We start from the raw sequence: 21,338 nt of genomic DNA on the forward strand, positions 1-21,338 counted from the left end.
TTCACAGGAGAACTTTAGATTATACTTAGATATACTTTAGATTCTAGAAAGTAAGTCACAGAATACAGTAGTTTGTAATTGTCACCCCTCGCCCCCAGAGCAGAGCGGCGGCTCGGCTGTGGCAGAGTCATTCCCCGGGCTGCCGCTGCTCATGGAGAAAAGATGCCGCTGAAGAGAGACCACGAGAAAAAAACATTCCCCGCCTCCCCCCTTTTCCTTCCTTCTCCACCTCCTCCGCTGGCACCAGCTGGGCTTCAGAGCCACCAGGAGCTCTGCCCACCAGATTCTGGCTTTTGTACTGTTCTGTCGAGGTCTCCTTGGATGTCCTGATGTGAGAAAACTGAAAGCTTGGAAGCCGTGTTAACTTCCAAGTGACAGGAGCCTATTGTAGTGCTGCACGCTTGGTTTCCAGCCAATGGTTCCCTTATTTCTTGGTGGCATATTAATTATTATTAATAACAAGTCCAGTAGGGCCTAGAAGCCTCATGTGAAGTCAGGGCCCCGCTATGCTAGAAGATGTACATATAGAGTACAAAGAGTTTACAGAGGGTGGACAAAAGGAAGTATCCCCATGATTTGGGGTATGTTTACACTGGAAAAGGGAGGTGTAATTTCCGGCTTGTGTAGACATTCCCGTGCTAGCTCTGATCAAGCTAGTGTGCTAAAAATAGAAATGGAGCCACAGTGGTGCAAGGAGCTAGCCATCCTGAGTGTGATCCCACCTGAGACCCTTGATAAGCACTCAGGTGACTAGCCCCTCCTGGTGCTCATGCCGTTACACTTCTATTTTTAGCACTCTAGTTTGATCCAAGCTAGCACCAGTATGTCTCCTCCAGCTCCAACGTAGACATACCTACAGATGGAGAACAGAGGCACAGTCAGACTAAGTGACTTGTTCAAAGTCACCCAGGGAGTCACTGGCAGAGCTGGGAATTGAACGCATGTCTCCTGCTTCCATACAGTTCAATTGCCGCTTCACCTGGAGGTCTCAGGACAGTAATAGGCTGATTAGGCCTCAGCCGGAGTATTGTGTCCAGGTCTGGGCACCACATTTCAGGAAGGATGTGGACAAATTGGAGAAAGTCCAGAGAAGAGCAACAAAAATGATTCAAGATTGAAAACATTGGGTTTGTTTAGTCTGGAAAAGAGAAGACAGAGAGGACATGAGAACAGTTTTCAAGTACATAAAAGGTTGTTACAAGGAGGAGAAATAAAAATTGTTCTCCTTAACCTCTGAGGATAGGACAAGAAGCAATGGGCTTACATTGCATCAAGTGAGGTTTAGGATGGATATTAGGAAAAAGTTCCTAACTGTCAGGGTGGGTAAGCACTGGAATAAATTGCCCAGGGAGGTTATGGAATCATCATCACTGGAGATTTTTAATAAAGGTTAGACAAACACCTGTCAGGGATGGTCTAGATAATACTTAGTCCTGCCACGAGTGCAGGGGACTGGACTAGAAGACCTCCTGAGGTCCCTTCCAGTCCTATGATTCTACTGTTGTAAATGTCCTGTGTCCCATGAGCATGAGCCATTAAAGAGCTGCATGTTAATGTAGTGCATTGTGATGGTGTCACATAATGACAGTGCCCCAGGAAACACAATAGTGCCCTGCAGTGAGGCATCATCACAACTAAAGATGCAAACAGTGCAACACAGTATCATGGTGCCCTGGCTATCATGCCAGCAGGATACCAGTACTTGCCATTGATGCACTTCATGTGTTGTGCTTTATTGAATACATACGTACAGACAGAGAGACCATTCATCCCAGCCTGAAATGCAGCTGCTTCTGGGGTGGAACTTGGCAGCCAATTTGCACCACAACGGTGTGACAGAGGCAACAAAGTGAAAAAATGTCTCCTCCTGTCACAACTGCAGGGGCAAGATGGATCAGCAGGATGCAATCGCCCACACTGGCCAGGACAGGAGGGTTAAGCAGTGAGGAAGGGGACTCTAGTGATCACACATGGTCAGGACGTTGGTTTTAAGCTTCCTCTGAGAGATGGTGGCACAGTGTCCCCTGAGCACCATGCTTCGGCGCTAATTCAATACTGACTCTGAGGGAAGGTCTCGGCTTCCTGCATCACCAGCCCAGGAGCAAGAGCTCACCCAGACCCAGAACGGTTCTGGAGGTGTTTGCCTTCCCCACCGCACGGCTGCCTCTCTCTGCATGGAGCTGCTGGGGCTGGGGGCCAACGGGGCTGCTGCTCCTCAGCCCCCGCCCCCACCGCGCTGCCACCCCTTCCCCTCCCAGCAGAGCCCACCCCTACCTGGGTGGCGTGTACCACAGGGGGCTCAGCTTAGCAAGCTGCGGGTGGGGGTGGGGGAGCCTCCTCCTCCTCCCTGGGGAGCCAGGCAACCAGCTGACGCCGCCTGCAGCCCCGGCGCAAGCGAGCCGGGCTGGGGATGCAGGGGGGCAGTGCGGAGCCCAGAGCCAGTTGGCGGCTGTATGCAAAACCCAGCTCCAGACTCCGAGTCCGGAGACCAGTGCTGGCTGCGCGGAAAGGCACCGCTTTTAGAAAATGTGCTCAACGGAAGCGGCTGCTTCCTCTGCATCCCCCTAGCTACGCTACTGCGCAGCTCCGCTTCTCCCACTTCCCTCCCAGGCTTGCCACACCAATCAGCTGTTTGGCGCAGCAAGCCTGGGAGGGAGGAGAAGGGGAGCTGAGCGGCATGCTCGTGGGAGGAGGAGGTGGCGGCGGACCGGAGGTGAGCTGGGGCGGGGAGCGGTTCCTCTGTGCCCCCCCCCAGCTCACCTCCACTCCGCCTCCTCCCACGAGCGCGCCACAGCTCCGCTTCTCCTCTCTCCCAGGCTTGCCGCGCCAAACAGATGATTGGTGCGGCAAGCCTGGGAAGGAGGGGGGAGAAGCAGAGCTGCGGCACGCTCGTGGGAGGAGGCAGAGGCGGAGCTGCGGCGTGCTCGTGGGAGGAGGCAGAGGTGAGCTGAGTGGGGGCCCGGGGAGGGCTGCAGCAAGTAACAGGTGGGCACAGAGGAACCGCTTGCGGTAACACGAATTCGGATATAACGAGGTAAAGCAGCCCCGTCCCCCGGAGCGCTGCTTTACCGTGTTATAGCCGAATTCACGTTATATAGGACCACATTATAGCGGGGAAGAGGTGTATATGGTAAAAATGAGAAAATAAGCAATTTGTCAGTAATAGTGTGGCTGTGACACTTTCGTATTTTTATGTCTGATTTTGTAAGCAAGTAGTTTTTAAGTGAGGTGCAACTTCGAGTATGCAAGACAAATCAGACTTCTGAAAGAGGTACAATAGTCTGGAAAGGATGAGAGCCACTGCTTTATGGTTTCCACTTTCAGGCTTTTTTCCATAGCTATGAAGACCAGGAACTTTTTTTTTTTTAAATGAAAGCCAAGATTCTCATGTAACCAGAAGACTCCAAGAGCTGGGGCTTTAAAAGCACCCCAACAAATACTGTGAGACCCACAATAAAATCCTAAGAGTTGGCAACACTACCTCTCCCCTTCTCTGCCTATCATGATGAAGACAATGCTGAAGTGATTCAGATGGATACAGAAGTATCTGAGGAAGATGGGCTGTGTATAGATTCTGGACTATAGCTGTGTAAATAATGAATTTTTTGGTTCGCTGACTAAACAAAAAACAGACAAAAATCATCTTGTATTGAAATGCTTCGTTTGACCCTAAATGCTTCATTTTGCTTTAAGGCATTTTAAGTTTTTTTTATTATTATTATTTATTTATTAAAAGCAAGGGAAATATGGAAATGCCAGACACAAAACCAAACGGGAAGGAAGAAACAGTAGTGGTGGTGGTGCTGCTGCTGCTGCCCCTACATCCTATAGCCCTGAGATGCGGAAGACCCAGATTCAAGTTCCCACTTTGCCAGTAGGGATTTCAGCTTGGCTGTCTGTCACAGAACAGAGTGAACAGGGTCCAAAGCACCTGTAATTTATTACCTGCCGCCCAAATGGGCTTAAGGGAAGGCATCTGGGCCTTATAAATGGGGAGACAGCAGCACGAAACATGAGAGGAAGCTGTGGCTTACGGTACACCTACACTTATAACAGCGTGTACAGTTCAGATGCTGCATGCCCAGCTAAGCCTGGTATAAATAGCTGTGTAGACAATGAGATGCAGTTTAGGCAAGTACAGCAGAGTGCCCTATATTCCTGAATCCCCATGATATATACCTACATGGCTCTCTACAGACCCACACAGTACCTCCCACGTTTACACTGCTATTTTTAGCAGAGTAGTGTTCCACTGCCTCCCTGCATTGCTGGAGGTGTTTTCACTGTGGCCTTTAGCTACACATTACAGTGTCTAGTCTGGATACAGCCAGCCTTTCACTGTAGCATGAAGCTACATGTGCAGTGCCTGTACTCTACACACCCTCACAAGTGTAGACATAGCCAGAATGAAGCTACAGCAAAGCAGAAGGATGCAGGAGAGTTTGAGACACCAGAGGAATAAGACTCCAGCCAGGTTGGGCTAGGACTGGCCTGCAAAAAGCAGGGGAAAACCAAAGTGAAGCTGGAAGGCTCGGATCACCTCCAGGGAAAAGAGGAAGAGCCCCAGGACTGACTGACTGAGGTACTAGGGACAAAAGACTCCAAGTGGGAAGGCCTGGGAGTGGCTGAGGAGAGACGAGCATTCTCTTTTGAGAGAAGCCCCAGGACTGAGTGTTATTTTTGAATTATATATAAAGAAATTAGACGAACAAAAGTATTATTTTAAGGATTCAAGAACAGTGGAGTCTATTTATGGAGCCCTGAAGATGGGAAACAGAGGTGGTGCTTGAGAGGTGGGCCAACTGTTACAGTCTTCCATGTTGCAGGTCAATGCCCTAACTACTAGGCTATAGGGTATTCAGAGTAGAGGCTCTCTCAAGCTCTCCAGTTGAAACTGTTCCATTCTGTATAAATAATTAAATATTCATTAGGGTCATTTTTTCTGTCTGGCCCATAGCCTGGTGGTTAGCACACTCACCTGGGCTCCAGTCCCTGCTGCCATGCATATTTAATTTATACAACGTGAAACAGCTTCAACAGAACAGACAGAGAGCCCTAACCCAGAATACCCCAAAGCTCAGTGGTTAGTGCACTCACAACATGCTCAAATTCCTTCTCTAAATCAGGCATGTTATGGACTTGAACCCATGTCTTCCACATCCCGAGTATATAACCTTTGGGCTACAGAGTGTAAGGGGACACCACCACCTCCTCCAATTTTTAGGAGGGCACCTAAGTACCCTTGTGAATCTAGTCTGAATTTTTGGGGGGCAGGGGACGGGAGGGGTAAGAGAGGTGTGCTAAAATTATTAAGCAAATGTGTGTCAAATTCACAAATAGTTTTGGTGGATCCAATACTGCATTTTTTGATGAATGAACTATTTGGCTAAAAAAATTTGCCCAGCCGTATTCCAGATACATCTCTTCTTCTCTTTCACTGATGAAAAATTCTAGCTTCTTGTGTTTCTACACTGAAAAATAAAAGGCATGCGTTTGAGTGTGAGCATGTGCATGTGTTCCCTCTAAACTGCTGCCATTCTTTCACTGTAATAAAGCAACTAGGACTATCTGTTTCACTATGGTTTCCATTATACATTCTCTTCAGGTCCTTAAAGCATGACAGTTTCAAATAAGTTCACTTTTGGAGGAAGTGGGGAGGCAGTCTCCCCATATATGGCATTACACCAGAGGTGGGCAAACTACAGCCCGTGGGACCGTCCTGCCCGGCCCCTAAACTCCTGGTCCGGGAGGCTACCCCCGGCCCCTCCCCTGCTGTCCCTCCTCCCCCGCAGCCTCAGCTGGCTCGCTTCGCTGCCGGCGCAATGCTCTGGGCAGTGGGGCTGTGAGCTCCTGGGGCAGGACAGCTGCAGAGCCTGGCCTGACCAGGTGCTGTGTGCTGCATGGTAGCGGTGGTATAGCCCGGCTCCAACCGGGCAGCGCGGCTTTAGCACCACCAGCCATCGGTGCTCCAGGCAGCGCGGTAAGGGGGCAGGGAGCAGGGGGGGTTGGAAAGAGGGCAGGGGAGTTCGTGATGGTGGTCGGGGGCAGGGGTGTGGATAGGGGTCAGGGCAGTCAGAGGGCAGGGAACAGGGGTTGAATGGGGGCAGGGGTCCTGGGGGGGCAGTCAAGAAGGAGAGGGGGTTTGGATGGGGGGGGCAGTCAGGGGACAGGGATAACGGGTGGTTGGATGGGGCAGGAGTCCCGTGGGAGCCGTCAGGAATTAGAGGAGGAGTTGGATGGGGCGGCAGGGGTCCATGGGGTGGTCAGGGGACAGGGAGCGGGGTGTGTGTGGATGGAGCAGGGGTCCCAGAGGAGCCATCGGGGAACAGGGGGGATTGGATGGGGCAGGAGTCTGGGGCAGGGGAGGGGAAGATAGGAGGTGGGGGCCGGGCATGACCCCCTCCCCTAACCGGCCCTCCATACAATTTACGAAACCCAATGCGGCCCTCAGGCCAAAAAGTTTGCCTGCCCCTGTATTACACAGATAGCTAATTCATGCTAACTGGAGGTATAGGCACCAAATCTTGCTTATTAATGAAAGAATTCTCTTGAACAGACCATTATATCTACACTGTTCCATTAAGAGTTAACTTTAATTTCTTTAACAAAATTAAATTACCCTATCAAATCTCCACCAATATAAACGAGATCCAGTGTCAATTCCTCTTTCAATATAGCTAAATGCATCCCTGCTACCAACTACAGGAAGTCTATGAGCATTAAGTAATACAAAGGACACAAGTAGGTGAAAGTCTACATTAGAAAGTAATCCAAAATACCATTAAAGTGTGGGGAACAGCTGAAAAAAATTATATTCAGAAAGTAGGCATATAAAACCTATTTGCTATGTGGTTTTGTATGTTTAGTTCACAAACAGGTTTTGCAGATTTACCCTTGGATCTTTCTTTGAAACCTAGACGCATAACGAACTACTGCTTTTCACAGAATTATAGATGGCACACAAAAGGCATCCAACTAGTAACTTACAGTTTTCTCCCCAAAACAGACTATAAAAAAAAAAAATGTATAACCACCTCTAACATTTCTTTTAAAAAAGGTGGGGAAGGGGGTATTACCTGAGGACAAGAAAGTCAGGCAAAAGGCCCCTATTCCAGGTGAAAGCAAGTGGTCAATTCCCATGGTTTCTTAGGAGCTTCTGGCACTCATTTTGGTAGTAAGGATATTCACAGCAAATCAATCTCCACCACAGCAAGCAGGGATCGCTGTAGGGAATGGGACACAGGGGACACACAAGGGAGCAAGTTTAAAGGGGAAGAGGAATGATACAATAATGAGATAATTTTAAATAAAGAGAACTATACTTATGGCGTTACACATTTTGACATTTAGTAAAACGAACTGACAAATTTGTATAAAGTGTAAAGGGAGGACGGTCATGAGAAGATCCATCACTGTCCTGATACTACACAGTTGCAACTACATTTAAACAAATAGCTGATGTAGAATTTAAAAAATGCAGGCACACTATGTGTGACATTACCCAGGGTACAATGTGGATGGTTGATCAGCTGTGTCCTCTCAATTCTCTAACCTGGGATGCCTTTTACACTGCTTCACTGGGAAAACAACCACTCCTGGTCTGTCTAACACAGCCTCAGCATGTAAATCACCCCCCGCTATACTGTATGAGTGCTATAGCTAGCCAGCCAGGCACCCATGAATTATATTGAAGAGTGATACCAACAAATTTCCAGTCCCAGACTTGTCCCCAGAAACATGAGTCTTGTACTGACCAGTACCCTCCTTGACGATACAAGCTCATAGAAAGTCCGTCATTACATTAATAGAAAATGATGTGCACAAATCTCGTTATCTCAAGAGAAGTTTCCCAAACATTTCAATCCAAACACACGCTGGTTAAGATAAAACAATAAAACAAGTTTATTAACTACAGAAAGATAGATTTTAAATTATTACAGGAAAGAGTCATAAAAGTCAGAATTGGTTACAAAGAAATAAAAGGTAAAACTCAAATACCTAGCTTAACAAACCAAATGAATTTAAAGCAAAAAGATTTATCTCGCCACATGCTTATAGCAATCTGGCTAGATTCCTTCAGCCAAAACCCTTTCCCCAGTTCAATGACGCCTCCTTTTTTCTTTCAAGTGTTGTTGATGCCGTGAGTAGAGATGAGAGGAGAGAGGTAATCTGAGGTATTTGCTCCCCTTTCTTATAGTATTTCTCTTCTTTGAGAATCATCTCCAGCTGGGGTTCAGGCGACAGGAAGTCTGTGGGACAGGAACTTCCAGTTGTTTCTTTGTCAACATGTTAATTTCTCGTTCACTCCCTTCTTCCTGCCAAAACCACTTAACCAGTGATAGTCCATTTGATTTTGTTGACACCTGGCTGAGGTGTCAGTTTGCCTTTTGTCTCTGAGGAACTAGTTTGTGCTTGCTTTTCTAAACTTTGAACATATGTCTTACAATATTCGACAGTATCTTTGAATACAATATTGCCACACATATTTTACCAGGACAATAATGATCAGCAGATTACGAGTTTTCAATTGATACCTCACAAGGCATACTTTGTACCAAATTTATCATAGTCTTGTAGAAAGGGTGAACATAGACATACAGACTGTCACACTATGTATTTACTAATATAATTAGTTAATATTTTCAAGATTTTAAAGGTACCGTGCAAACATATTTTTAAATCTAAGAAGTGTAAAATTATATGTTGCATATCCCAGATAGGGTAAAAGGCATTTTAGCACACTTTAATGTGTGCTAATACCTTTTCTTTTTAGTTTTGTTTTGAATCATAGAATATCAGGGTTGGAAGGGACCTCAGGAGGTCATCTAGTCCAACCCCCTGCTCAAAGCAGGACCAATCCCCAACTAAATCATCCCAGCCAGGCTTTGTCAAGCCTGACCTTAAAAACCTCTAAGGAAGAAGATTCCACCACCTCCCTAGGTAACCCATTCCAGTGCTTCCCATCCTCCTTGTGAAAAAGATTTTCCTAATATCCAACCTAAACCTCCCCCACTGCAACTTGAGACCATTACTCCTTGTTCTGTCATCTGCTACTACTGAGAACAGTCTAGATCCATCCTCTTTGGAACCCCCTTTCAGGTAGTTGAAAGCAGCTATCAAATCCCTCCTCAGTCTTCTCTTCTGCAGACTAAACAATCCCAGTTCCCTCAGCCTCTCCTCATAAATCATGTGCTCCAGTCACCTAATCATTTTTGTTGCCCTCTGCAGCCCCCATTGGCCTGGAGCAGCGAACCGCGGCCACTGGGAGTCGCAATCGGCCGAACCTGCGGACACGGCAGGTAAACAAACCGGCCTGGCCCACCAGGGGCTTTCCCTGCACAAGCGGCGGGACAAGTTTGGGAACCACTGCTTTAGACAATACAGCATTGATTCAAATTTGGAAGGTTTTCTTCATACTTCAAAATGCTAGAACTTTTTATTTTAAATGAAAGCTTATTCCACAAAAGGATTTGGATCTTGCAGGCACTAATATGGTCACATAACAACAGAAGATGGGGGCCTGGGTTAGACCACACCCTATGACCAAAACTTTCCTTTCTAGGAAAAGTTATAGAGAACCTGGTAGAAAACCAACTTCAGCAACACCTCACCCTTGTCAGTTTTTTGGACACATCTGACTCAAGCTTCAGACCCAGATCTGTTAAGGAGATCTACTGATGTAGCATCTCCTTATAGCCATAAGCAGAACAAATATCCACACTGATGGTCTTAGACCTATTGGCAGTGTTTGATCCCACTGACCTGTGGACTCACACAGAAGGGGAGGGAGCACTACGGTAAGTATATTTTACTCATTCCTCTAGACTGGTCCCCAGAAGATCCTGATTAACTATTTTTCTTCCCTGAGAGCTCTGTTACTTGTGGAATCACACAAAGATCAAGATTTTCCTCATATATTCAACATATATTTCAAACCAACAGAGGAGACTTTAAGATTATATGGTCTTTGATGCCAGCAGTATGTAGGTGACAGCCAGCTCTCCACCTCATTATCAAGGGTAGATAATGGCATTACTCAGATGTCTCAGTGATCTAATAGGGTAAGTACATTAAAGAAAATGAGTTCGGTCAAGCAGATGGTTCTATGCAAGTAAAAGAGAAGTGATACCGGTAGGAAGAGACCAACACTGAAAAATTAGCAGCAACCTAAACTACTGAGCGTATCTGCGCTCTCATGATCAAGGTGGTGTGCAGTCTGAATCTTACTGGACTTTATGTAGCTAGATTCTTATACCATACCTATCACCATAGGATTGGAGGACTTCATAAGTATTAGAAAAACAAAAAGAGCAGTCTCTCTTATTCTCTCTGTGTGTCTTTCCTTCCCTCTCTCCCACTTTCTTCCTTCCCCATTGGGAAGAGTAACTCACCCTGCATAAATGGAGTTTGTTTTATATTAAAAGCAATAAAGTGACTGTGAGAAAGCTAAGTCAAAGAGTATCACTAATCCATTATATGAAAATCACAGGTGTAGCCAGAAATATTTTTTATCGTTTTTAGCTAGCCTGAAGATGGCAGCCCTTTCATAGGCTGACCTAGTAAACATCTTCATCTTCATTGCTTCCATGCTGGAGAAAAGCAATTGAAACAATGGTGAAAGCTATACAGAAGCTGCATTTGGTCCAAAATTTTACTATCTTCGGACTGTACCAGAAGACTCATCTCATTTACCTCAGTAAGGGTGGCTATAGAATGGCCAAGAGTTTCCTTCATTGAGCTAAAGCACATCCCACCTCAATGAAAATAATAGTATAAACAAAGAAATTAAGGTACTTGCAGAGAGAATTTATGCTTTCCAATTTATGCATCTAGATAACAATGATAGACAAATTAACTACACCTAAGACACAGATGGATATTCTGGGTAATTCCGACACTTTTCATAGGAAAATATTGTGAATTCAATGGTGATTCTGTAGTACTATAATAAGGGAAATTACTTCCTTATAATTAAAACTGAGAATTTAAGTTATTTACTGTTTATTCCTTGTAGCGCCCATAATGTGGTAGACATTGTATAAATATAAAACAAATACATGATCAACAGACAAAGGACATGAGAAAAGAGAAAAATATATAAGTAGTCAAGATTATGATTGGCTAAGTGTTGATATTTTCCCCACACTGTCCCCTTATCAGATATAGGCTATCCCTAGTGAGTCTCCAACCTTGCTGTTATTAGTCAGCTAATTTCTTAAGGGTGTCATAGTAGAAATGAGTCTTCTTGGTATATTTGATCCTGCCTCTGCACCGGGGAGAGCGGGGTGGTGGGCAATGAACTAATACTCCCAAGGTCCCTTCCAGCTCTACATTTCTACAGTTCAGAAGCAATCTGAATGCAGAGAGAAGGTATAATATTATAATAATACAGCCACAACCCAAAGGCAATCCTTCTTTCATTTTCCTCAACCACATCAGACTTCTCTTGCATGTTTGATTTCAGGTCTCCATTCACCATTTTATTTCAACCTATTTAGGTCAGTTATCTTCATAATATATTCTTATAAAACCCCCTAATGTTAAATTAATATTATTTTAGGTTGCAAAATCAAGCACTCAAAAGTTGGGCAACTGTCAATCTGGTATTTCCTATGTCATCTTAATTCTGTCATCTTGTGCATCCATCCTATGCATTGAATGAGACACGGGTCCTGCAAACACCACAGCATGTGAACACGTAATTAAGGATGCATATGGAGCAGGGGGCATAATTAAAGCAGCTTAGTCCACAAAACTGCAGCACAAACTTCTACCACTTCTACGAGACTCATTACATTGGGATAACAGCCTTCTCCTGCTACCAACTAGAGGGAGACGGTGTGTGCGTTCTGAGACGGGGATGGGGTAAGCCCAGCTCTCTCACCACCCCTAGGAGTGGGAGGAGTTCCTGATCCATATGGTAACACCAGAAGAGGCATGGACTATTGCGTCTATATGCTGGGTCTGGAGTGTGGCCTGGGAGAAAAGGTGGGTGAGAGAAGGTCCAGATCAGCTCTCCGCCCAACATGGAGGGCTGAGGGAGCTCCAGCCCCATGTGGTGCCCAGATCTCTTTCTCCCAGCCCTCCTCCTCTATAGGTTCTCTAGCACCTTTCAGGCATTCCCAATAGCGTATGTTGCTAGGTTGCAGGATCATGGTCCAGCCTTAGAGTGCTCATTCAGTTTTTATTGTTACATTCTGCCAACATTTTCCTGAGGAACACAAATGAGAGAAGGGAAATGGCAATCTTTAAATTTACATCATAGTAAAAGCTGAATAGAATTTTATGGGTCAAAGAAAAGGCATTTGTGTAGCCTGAGGGTTATTCTCCTACAAAATATCAAAGATCTGCTGCAAAAGCTTTTCAAAGAAAATAATAACATAACCTTTTGTAATAATGGAAAGTGTTAAGCAAGCTAAATATAGATAGAAGTCACTACCAGCTTCCCCTATAATACATGAAACAATGAAAACAGTCACAACAATGGAATGAACAAGCCCAGCCTATTTACAAAAAAAAAAAAAAAAAAAGGAGACCGTAACAACCTATTTATGAGGGTACTGTTATCTGAGGACTCTGAAGAAAAAGGCCTAAAATCATTTACCAAAGTTATGCTAAGACTGTATAAAACTCAAAATAATCTGGAAAGGGAGGGGTTGTTTTTGTCAGGTTGGTTTTATTTACCCAGTTTAAATTTGGTTTTGGTTTTTACTTTTCTTTACTTTCCACTCTAAGTTAGTGGTTGAATGAGCATAAATCTTACTGAACCTCAAATCACATTATTCCTTAAGCCCGACAGGACAATTTGGGATACTTTATGAGCTGACAAGATCTCTGTTTCTTCTGGAATTGATACCTTGAGAGAGAGGAAGGAGCGATTTCATCTCATCTAGAACTGAGGAAGGAGCACCTATTCTGATTCCTTTTCCCTTATTGCAATTATGGTAGTGACTAGGGGCTCCAGCCAAGAGAAGGGCCCCATTGTCCCTACTCTTATTTGTGTCCGGTTTGGAAAACTGATTTGACAACCCTAACAGCTCTGTAAGCCAATAATTTTTTATTGTAAAACATTAAGAAAATGGTTAAGAAATACTGATTTGTAACTTGCAAATCTTTTCCTACGGTTAAAGCAAACAAATTAGTATGTTATATGTGAGAAAGAACTCTGAAGTACTGAGAACTGCTATGAGAAAGAAGCCTGAAGTTTAGTGCACCTAACTGCTAGTGCTAGAACATATCTAATTAACCCCAAAACCACAAACAGAACACACTCAGAAAACAGTTAAGAGTTAGAGACTGACAGATAATTAGCATTTGCTTTGCAAATCACTATTCATAAGACAATGTGTTCCACTTTTGCTATAAAGCCTATCATATATACATACCCCACTATATACAAATTTTAATTTCCTAGGGAAAACATTTCTGATATTAATGGAAATTTTTATTTATTCTCCATTGAGCATTTTATTGACATTTCAAATCAGCCATTTTATTGACATGATAGATCTCTATATTTAACTGTATCAACTAAGTAGAAGCCTAATCCTGCTCCTTTTACACATGCTGAACAAAGCCTTCCTCCACAAGTAGTCCTATTGATTTCCAAATTAGTACAAGTGAGAGAATGGGGTCCAGATTTTGTGAAACAATATGTCTACTATATTGTAAGTGTAAGGTGGGCAATAAAAAACCCATATCTGTACAGATTTAAAATGGTTAGCTATACCTTATCAGAGAGTTTAAAAAAATCCCCAAACTTTTAAGGTTTGAATGATCTGTTGTGTTCCAATAAGTATCTTTACAAACCACTAGAAACTGACAGCAAGTTATAAAACAGTAAAAAAAATAATCATCTAGGGGCTCAATTCTGACCTAACATGTGGATGTGGATTTATATTATAAAACCAACTACTGTGCACACAGCTTATTTTAGGCATGCCCATGAATCAAATACAAACAAGACCTTAATGTAAAATACAAAGATTGTGGTTCTATTTCTCCTTTCATGGTGCATACAATTTATTAACACATCACTAACAGGAGATATAATATCGTATTATGAAAAGAAAATACCTCTACTGTATACAGGAACTTAGAGCTTTTGAACAACAAACTTCTTGATCTTTACATATGGAACAACAGCTTCTTGAGGAAAATGATGGGATTGGTCTTACAATGTGTTGAACTCCATCAACTCCTACTGACTTCAGTTGAAGTTGAAGAAGCCAAGCACCACAGAGGCTCAGGCCCTAAATGAAGGCCTGCAATATCATGTATGCTCATGGTTAATGAGCTGATTCTGTACAAATGATATCTTGGTATTCCATTTCCATTCTCAAAGTATTCTGTTATGTTCACGTCATAACAAGATATCTCAATCATCAATGCAATTATAAAAATCAGAAAAAATAAAGTATCATTTCTGCTTCGTACATCACAAGTACTAATCTTTAAGGAGTAGACAGAGCCAAGCTTTGCATCAGAGTTGAGCTAACAAATCTGTTGTTGATGCATATGGCACAAGAGAATTCAGCTGTCATCCACAGCTATGTTTGTTTTTCTTTCTTTCTTTCTTTTTTTATTTGCTATTTATTACTATTGGCAGCAGTAAACGCATATTCTGTAAATCATATATGACTTGAAAGACACATAAGGAGCAACTAAAGAGTAATAAAGGCTATCATAAACACACACTCTGAAGGGCTGCCAATGTTGTGTGTCACCACAGATTCTGACTACATAGTGAAACTTTTTGGTTCCCCCTTTTAAAACAGTGAAACCAAATTATTCAACTGAATTTTAAAAAACCCTCCCATTAATCAGATCATCTCACTACATTCTAAAACAGCTGGCACCTCTGGTTACAGTTTTTATCTTTCACACACAAGTTTGTGTACATATGCATGTACACACCCAGGACTGAGTGAATATTTTACAACAGAGTTGGTCTTTCCCATGAAGTGAATTAAACAACAATCACAGAGACAGTACAAAAATTGTAACCTTTTGACTGCCTGGCATAGAGGGTATGAATTGTTACACAGCATCTTCCTGCGCTGTGCAAATGTGCAAAAGAATTTGATGTCACACCCATGTGGGGCTACACATGTATTGTTTTGATTGTGATAAGTCAAGGGTTCAAGAGACCTGCAAAGGTGTTTTGCATCTTATCAACATTGGATTTCAAAATGCTCTTTTTTTCACTCAACCAGCTCCCTAGTATAGTCATCCTTCTCTATGTCAGGGACTTTCTTATCCCAGATTACTCACTTGCCCCATGAGCTGAGGCACCTACTAAAATTTCACCACTGTTCTGGATTCCTTGTCATCTGAGACAAATGTGGTGTGTCTGTGCAGCTGTCTGGAATAGGCAGCAAAGACTGTGCGCACTGGACTCCATGACATCAGCCATGCTGTTGCTTGCTCCACCCACATACAACGTGTCAAGTACAATTTACAACCCACCGGGCTGCTCCCTCTTCTTCTGGCCAGTGACTAGCTCAACTGTCTCTCTCACATCCCTCAGTTAGTCACCTTCCTAACTACTTCCCTTGAAATCCATAATAACTATTTATGCCAAACAATCTACCCCACCTTGTATTTAGCTGTGACACTCTAAGGACATTTCCCAGACCTGCAGAAGAGCTCTGTGTAAACTCAACAGCTTGTCTCACCTACAGATAGGGTGACCAGATGTCCTGATTTTATAGGGACAGTCCAGATATTTAGGGCTTTGTCGTATATTGGTGCCTATTACCCCCCACCCTGTCCCGATTTTTCACCCTTGCTGTCTGGTCACCCGACCTACAGAAGTTGGTCCAATTAAGGATAATACCTCACCCACTGTGTCTTTCTGCTTTTCCAACTACACACTGATGCTAGAGCAGAGGGGCACTTTGTCCTCTGCGACAACTGGCCAGGCTGGTTGCGAGGCCGCCTTGTATCCTGCAGCACTCAGGAGAGGGGACGGGGATGCTTCAGGGATCTGGGGGTGGATGGAGGGGAACCAACCCCACCAGTGTGACTCATCCCCTGACTCTCCCACCAGCCAACGCGAATCCCTCTCCCCCCTCAGGGCTGTTCTCTCTCGCAAGGAGCCCGCACCTGGGCACCCAGCAAGGAGATTTTTTTCTTACGCTAGAACTTCAAACCCATCCTACAAAACAGCTGCCAGCGCCCCCAGGGTCCCAGCCCCTCCCACGGAGGGGGGCGTTCATGGGACCCCATCGCCATCAGGAGCAGAGCGAAGCCCGGTCCCAGCGAGGCGAGCGTAGAGGGGGAACCCGGCGGGCCTCGCACACCCCGGCCCCGCACTCACCTGGAGAGGTGCTTGAGGATCTGCTTCTTGATAATCCCCGCCATGGCCCGGGCGCCGGCCGCTCCCTGCGAGCCTCACGGGAACCAAACGGGGCCGGGAACGCGGCTCATCCCTGCGCTGCCTCCTCCCGGGGTCAGGGAGCGGAGCCGCCTCCGCTCACACTCCCGCCGCCATCTTGGCAGGGGTGAGCTGGAGCCGTTCCCAGCGGTTCGCAGGAACCGGTTGTTAAATTTAGAAACCCCTTTTAGAACCGGTTGTTCTCAACCGGTTCTAAACGGGCTTTTAAATTAAACAAAAGCTCCGGCAGCTGTCGCCCCGCCCCCAGCTCCCTTCCCCCTCCCCCTCCCCTCAACCCCTCCCCTTTCCTTGCTTCCCGCGAGTGCGGGAAGCCTGAAAACAAGCTGCAGCAGGTAAGCTGGGGTGGGAGGCGCAGCGCGGCTCCGCTCCCTCCAGCCTGGCCGAGCGCCCCCGGCTCCGGCGGTGCTGGGCCTAGTCCCGGCCGAGCGCCCTGGCCCTGCTCGGGCCCCGCCACGCCGGTCCCGGACGAGTGGCTCTGGCCTGGCTCGGGCCCCGCGGCGCTGGCTCGGGCGCTAGTCCGGGCTCCAGCTCAGCGGACCCGGACCCGGCCCTGGCCCTGGCCGAGCGGCTCCAGGCAGCGCGGTAAGGGAGGGGATGTTGGAAGAGGGCTGGGGAATTCGGGGGACTGTGGGGGAGTCGGGGCAGTCAGAGGGCAGGGAACAGGGGGATTGAATGGGGGCAAGGGTCCCGGGGGGGCAGTCAGGAAGGAGCAGGGGTTGGATGGGGTGATGGGGGGCAGTCAGGGCCAGGGGTTCCAGGGGCAGTTGGGGACAGAGAGAGGGGGTGGTTGGATGGGGCAGGGGTCTCAGGGTGCCATCAGGAATAAGGAGGGGTTTGATGGGGTAGCAGGGGGCAGTCAGGGGACAGGGAAGGGGGGGTGGATGGGGCAGGGGTGGGGGTGTGTGTCAAGGAATGTGGCGGGTTGGATGGGGCAGGAGTCAGGGGGGGGGGACACGACCCTCTCCTGGGGTGAGGAGGAGGAGGAGGGAACCTAATGGCTGCACCATCACCTAGTGACAGAGAGAGGGGGCGGTGCTGGGCAGAGCCACCTCCCCCGGGCTGTCAGAGGCAAAACCCCGCCCGCACCTCGCTGCATGAGGCAGGCGCTTGGGGGATCACCCCAGCCTGCAGCTCCCTCACTCTCTCCCCAGACCTGCATCCTGCCTGGCCCCCTTCTTCACCTGTATTCCCAGTCCCTCCTTCACTGTGTCAGCTAGTCCCCGAAGGCCCTTTCCCCACCCATATTTCCATCACTCTACTTTGAGGGGGGTGATTATCAATCCTGATCCATTTTTTCCTGTTACTTCTGTTGAAAATAAGAAATACAAACAATAGATTAATGCAGATGCAATATACGAGAGACATCACAAGGGAGCTAGGATTCTACTGTTTTCAAACATAACCGAGTTTTGTCTTGATTAAAAAAAAATTTATTGAATGTAGGCAACTGTATTTTATTTGGGGGGAGGCCTAGAGTTAAAAGATATAATAGCTGTTGCCTATCCCTTCAATGAGTAGTTTTGTACCATGACTACATTTGTCCACTTTTAATAATGAGAAATTAACTTCTGTTCCAAGCTCAGTGTTTTCTTTTTTTATTACTGCAATTCCTAATTTGGGGATGGGGCTTTAACCTCCCCTCTCCAGCCTCTAATTGTCTATGCCAGGGGTCGGCAACCTCTGGCACATGGCTCGCCAGGGTAAGCACCCTGGCGGGCCGGGCCAATTTGTTTACCTGCCGACGCGGCAGGTTCGGCTGATCACAGCCCCCACTGGCCGCGGTTCACCATCCCAAGCCAATGGGGCACATCCCTCGCCCGCGCCACTTCCCACCGCCCCCATTGGCCTGGGACGGCGAACCGCGGCCAGTGGGGGCCGTGATCGGCCAAACCTGCTGCGTCGGCAGGTAAACAAACTGGCCCGGCCTACCAGGGTGCTTACCCTGACGAGCCACGTGCCAGAGGTTGCCGACCCCTGGTCTATGCCCAGGATTATATATATGGGTGGAGCTGGAAAACTTTCTTTTATTTCATTCACAGTAGTAATACACAGTTTTGTTATATTTCAAGGCAAAATGGAATTTCCTCATACTCCTTCAGTTCTGTTTTTAATACAGCTTATCTCAGTAATGGACCAAAATGAAGCTTTTAGACCCTTTATTTACAAACAGTACTCCTTTTCAACTGGAAACATACAAATAAAAAAAAAAATCTATACAAGGAACACCATGCCAAAAGAAAAAGAAATATATACAAGGCTCAAAGAAATTTTTTTAATATATAAACCTGTAAACTTTGCCCTAATAAGAACTACTAAAGGAGAAACTTTTTCACTACTTCAACACTTATAGATACTTGTGCCTCGGATAACTTGAATTTCCCAACAATTACTCAAGTGCCAGACTTTTAAAAAAAGATCTTCTCTTAATCTTACTGAGGCTCTACACAGCAAGATTAAATACACAGATAGATTACTTCCTTTCTTTGGAGGCCAATTCACCTAAAATTATAGTTAATCTCTAGGTGATCTCTAATGGCTTTATTTACTCTGTCAACAAGCCATCTGTCTACAATCCATATGACCTGAAGAAGAGCTCTTGTAAGCTTCAAAGCTTGTAGCTTTCACCAACAGAAGTTGGTGCAATAAAATATATTATTTCACCTACCTTGTCTCTCTAACAACCCATCTTTTCATTCCAGAGCTTCCCCACTCAAAAATATACAAAAAGACATTCTGATGACCTTGGGAAACACCTTAGTTAACTAAATGAGAGTACCTCAGTACAAAAGGTTTCAGAGTGGTAGCTGCAGAGGTGAAAGTAAGCCGGTACACCCCGGTACGGCATACCGGCAAGAGTTGGTGCACCGTACCCAGGTGACCCGGCCTCCCCCAGGTGGCAATTTAAAGGGCCTGGGGCTCCCAGCTGGAGCCCCAGGCCCTTTAAATTGCCACTAGAGCCCCACTGCTGGAGCCCTGGGTTAGCGGCAGCGGGGCTCCAGGGGCTATTTAAAGGGCCTGGGGCTCCCGCTGCCTCTATGGCCTTGGCTCTTTAAATAGCTGCTGGAGCCCCGCCGCCACTCTGGCAGGTCCAGCTGCTATTTAAAGGGCCCGGGGCGGTACAGGCAGGAGAAGCCTGGGCCCTTTAAATAGCCGCCGGAGCCCTGCTGCCGGAGCCCTGGGGTAGCAGCGGCAGCTGGGGGCTCCGGCAGCGGTTTAAAGGGCCCGGGGCGGTAGTGGTGGCCAAGCCCTGGACCCTTTAAACTGCTGCTGGAGCCCCCGGCGGCTGCTGCTGCTGCTGCTACCCCAGCCGGGGAGGGGAAAGGCACTTACTGGTATAGGGCGGGCCGGGACTGGCTCTGACCCCCCCATCCCCGCGCCTTCTGGGGGCCAGAGCTGGCTCCAACCCAGCCCCGTACCGGAAAGTCCCTATTTCTACTTTCACTCCTGGGTAGCTGTGTTATTCTGAATCAGCAAAAACAACAAGGAGTCCTTGTGGCACTTTAGAGATTAACAAATTTATTTGGGCATACGCTTTCATGAGCTAAAACCCACTTCATCAGGTGCATGGAATGGAAAATACAGTAGAGGTATAAATACACAGCATATGAAAAGATGGGAGTTGCCTTACTAAGTGGCGGTCAGTGCTAATGAGCCAATTCAATTAAGGTGGAAGTGGGCTACTCACACCTTCTTGTTAATTGTTTGAAATGGTCCACCTTGATTACATTGGCCTCATTAGCACTACTAAAGTGATTTCCACCCCTTCTTGTCAACTGTTGAGAATAGTCCACTTCCACCTTAATTGAATTGGCTCGTTAGCACTGACCCCCCACACTTGGTAAGGCAACTCCCATCTTTTCATGTGCTGTGTATTTATACCTCTCTACTGTATTTTCCACTCAAGGCATCTGATGAAGTGGGTTTTAGCCCACAAAAGCTTATGCCCAAATAAATTTGTTAGTCTCTAAGGTGCCACAAGCACTTCTTGTTGTTTTTTCAGTACAAAAGTTGTCTATGGCAAAACTGGCAAGTTTTAGAAGTGCAACCACAGTACCACAGCAATGGTTGATGGCACTTCTAGAATATATTCTAGGAATGCAGAGATCAGTTTTATCACACATCATAGTACAGTGTTCAGGAATCTCAAATTCCTGAATTATTGGAGACATTTTACTCTATTTACTGTTACTACACATAATAAATTACTAGTGTACTTGAAAAGACTCTACAACATGTTACATTTTTAGAGAGAAGTTCCAGGAGTGCAGCAGTAGATAAATACGGCTTTTTTTAATAAACAGGCCATGGAAACAGAAGGTTTCAGTTGATTTTTCCCAAGCATATAGGGATTGGTCAGTTATGATTTCATGTAATGAATACCACATTGCAGGCTAACCGGTCTTTAAGGTGGGGATGAATTGTGTGTTGCTCATACATCTCTACTCATACTTTCTCAATTAGAGACTGATGTTTGCTCAGTGGTTTCTGCTGGTTATGGTAACATTGGTGGGCAAAGTAGCTATATAAGTGATTGTTCTGGTGCAGCCATTTGAGAGTTATATTTATTTTCTCGATGTATTTATTCTTGCTAGACTACTTTGTCTCTAGTAGGTACTCTATTAACTAAAATTGCTAGGTTATCATATGTGTCATGTAATGTATATAGTCTTTAATTAGTAATAATAAATATATCACATTCTTTTAGTTCCTAGAAATTTAGGAAATCTAGATAGAGTAACATGTATATTGTCAATAAGATATAATAATGACAAAGCTGGGAAATGATAACGTGTATCTGTTGTATAGTCAGAACTCCAATGGGTAGCTGAAAGTTTAGACTGTAGTATAAGAATGCTAAAGACCTAAAATATGTCACAATTATAATTTTAAAAAACATTTGTGTGTTTCTGTTTTCTGGATTTTTTTAATTAATTATTTT

General features: G+C 45.6%; 1 protein-coding gene across 1 annotated transcript in view; it reads right to left on the reverse strand.

The window, feature by feature from the left end:
* The window catches only part of BLTP3B (bridge-like lipid transfer protein family member 3B), a 75,116-nt gene extending 58,459 nt beyond the window's left edge, over window positions 1–16,657 (reverse strand). Inside the window, 1 exon segment of the mRNA XM_005305243.5 lies at window positions 16,322–16,657. Within this exon segment, the coding sequence (XP_005305300.2) occupies window positions 16,322–16,365 (44 nt within the window). The 5' untranslated portion in view covers window positions 16,366–16,657.
* Between the last annotated feature and the right edge of the window lie 4,681 nt (window positions 16,658–21,338).

Source organism: Chrysemys picta, chromosome 1 (genome assembly GCF_011386835.1).
Source record: "Chrysemys picta bellii isolate R12L10 chromosome 1, ASM1138683v2, whole genome shotgun sequence".
Taxonomy (NCBI): Eukaryota; Metazoa; Chordata; order Testudines; family Emydidae; genus Chrysemys; species Chrysemys picta.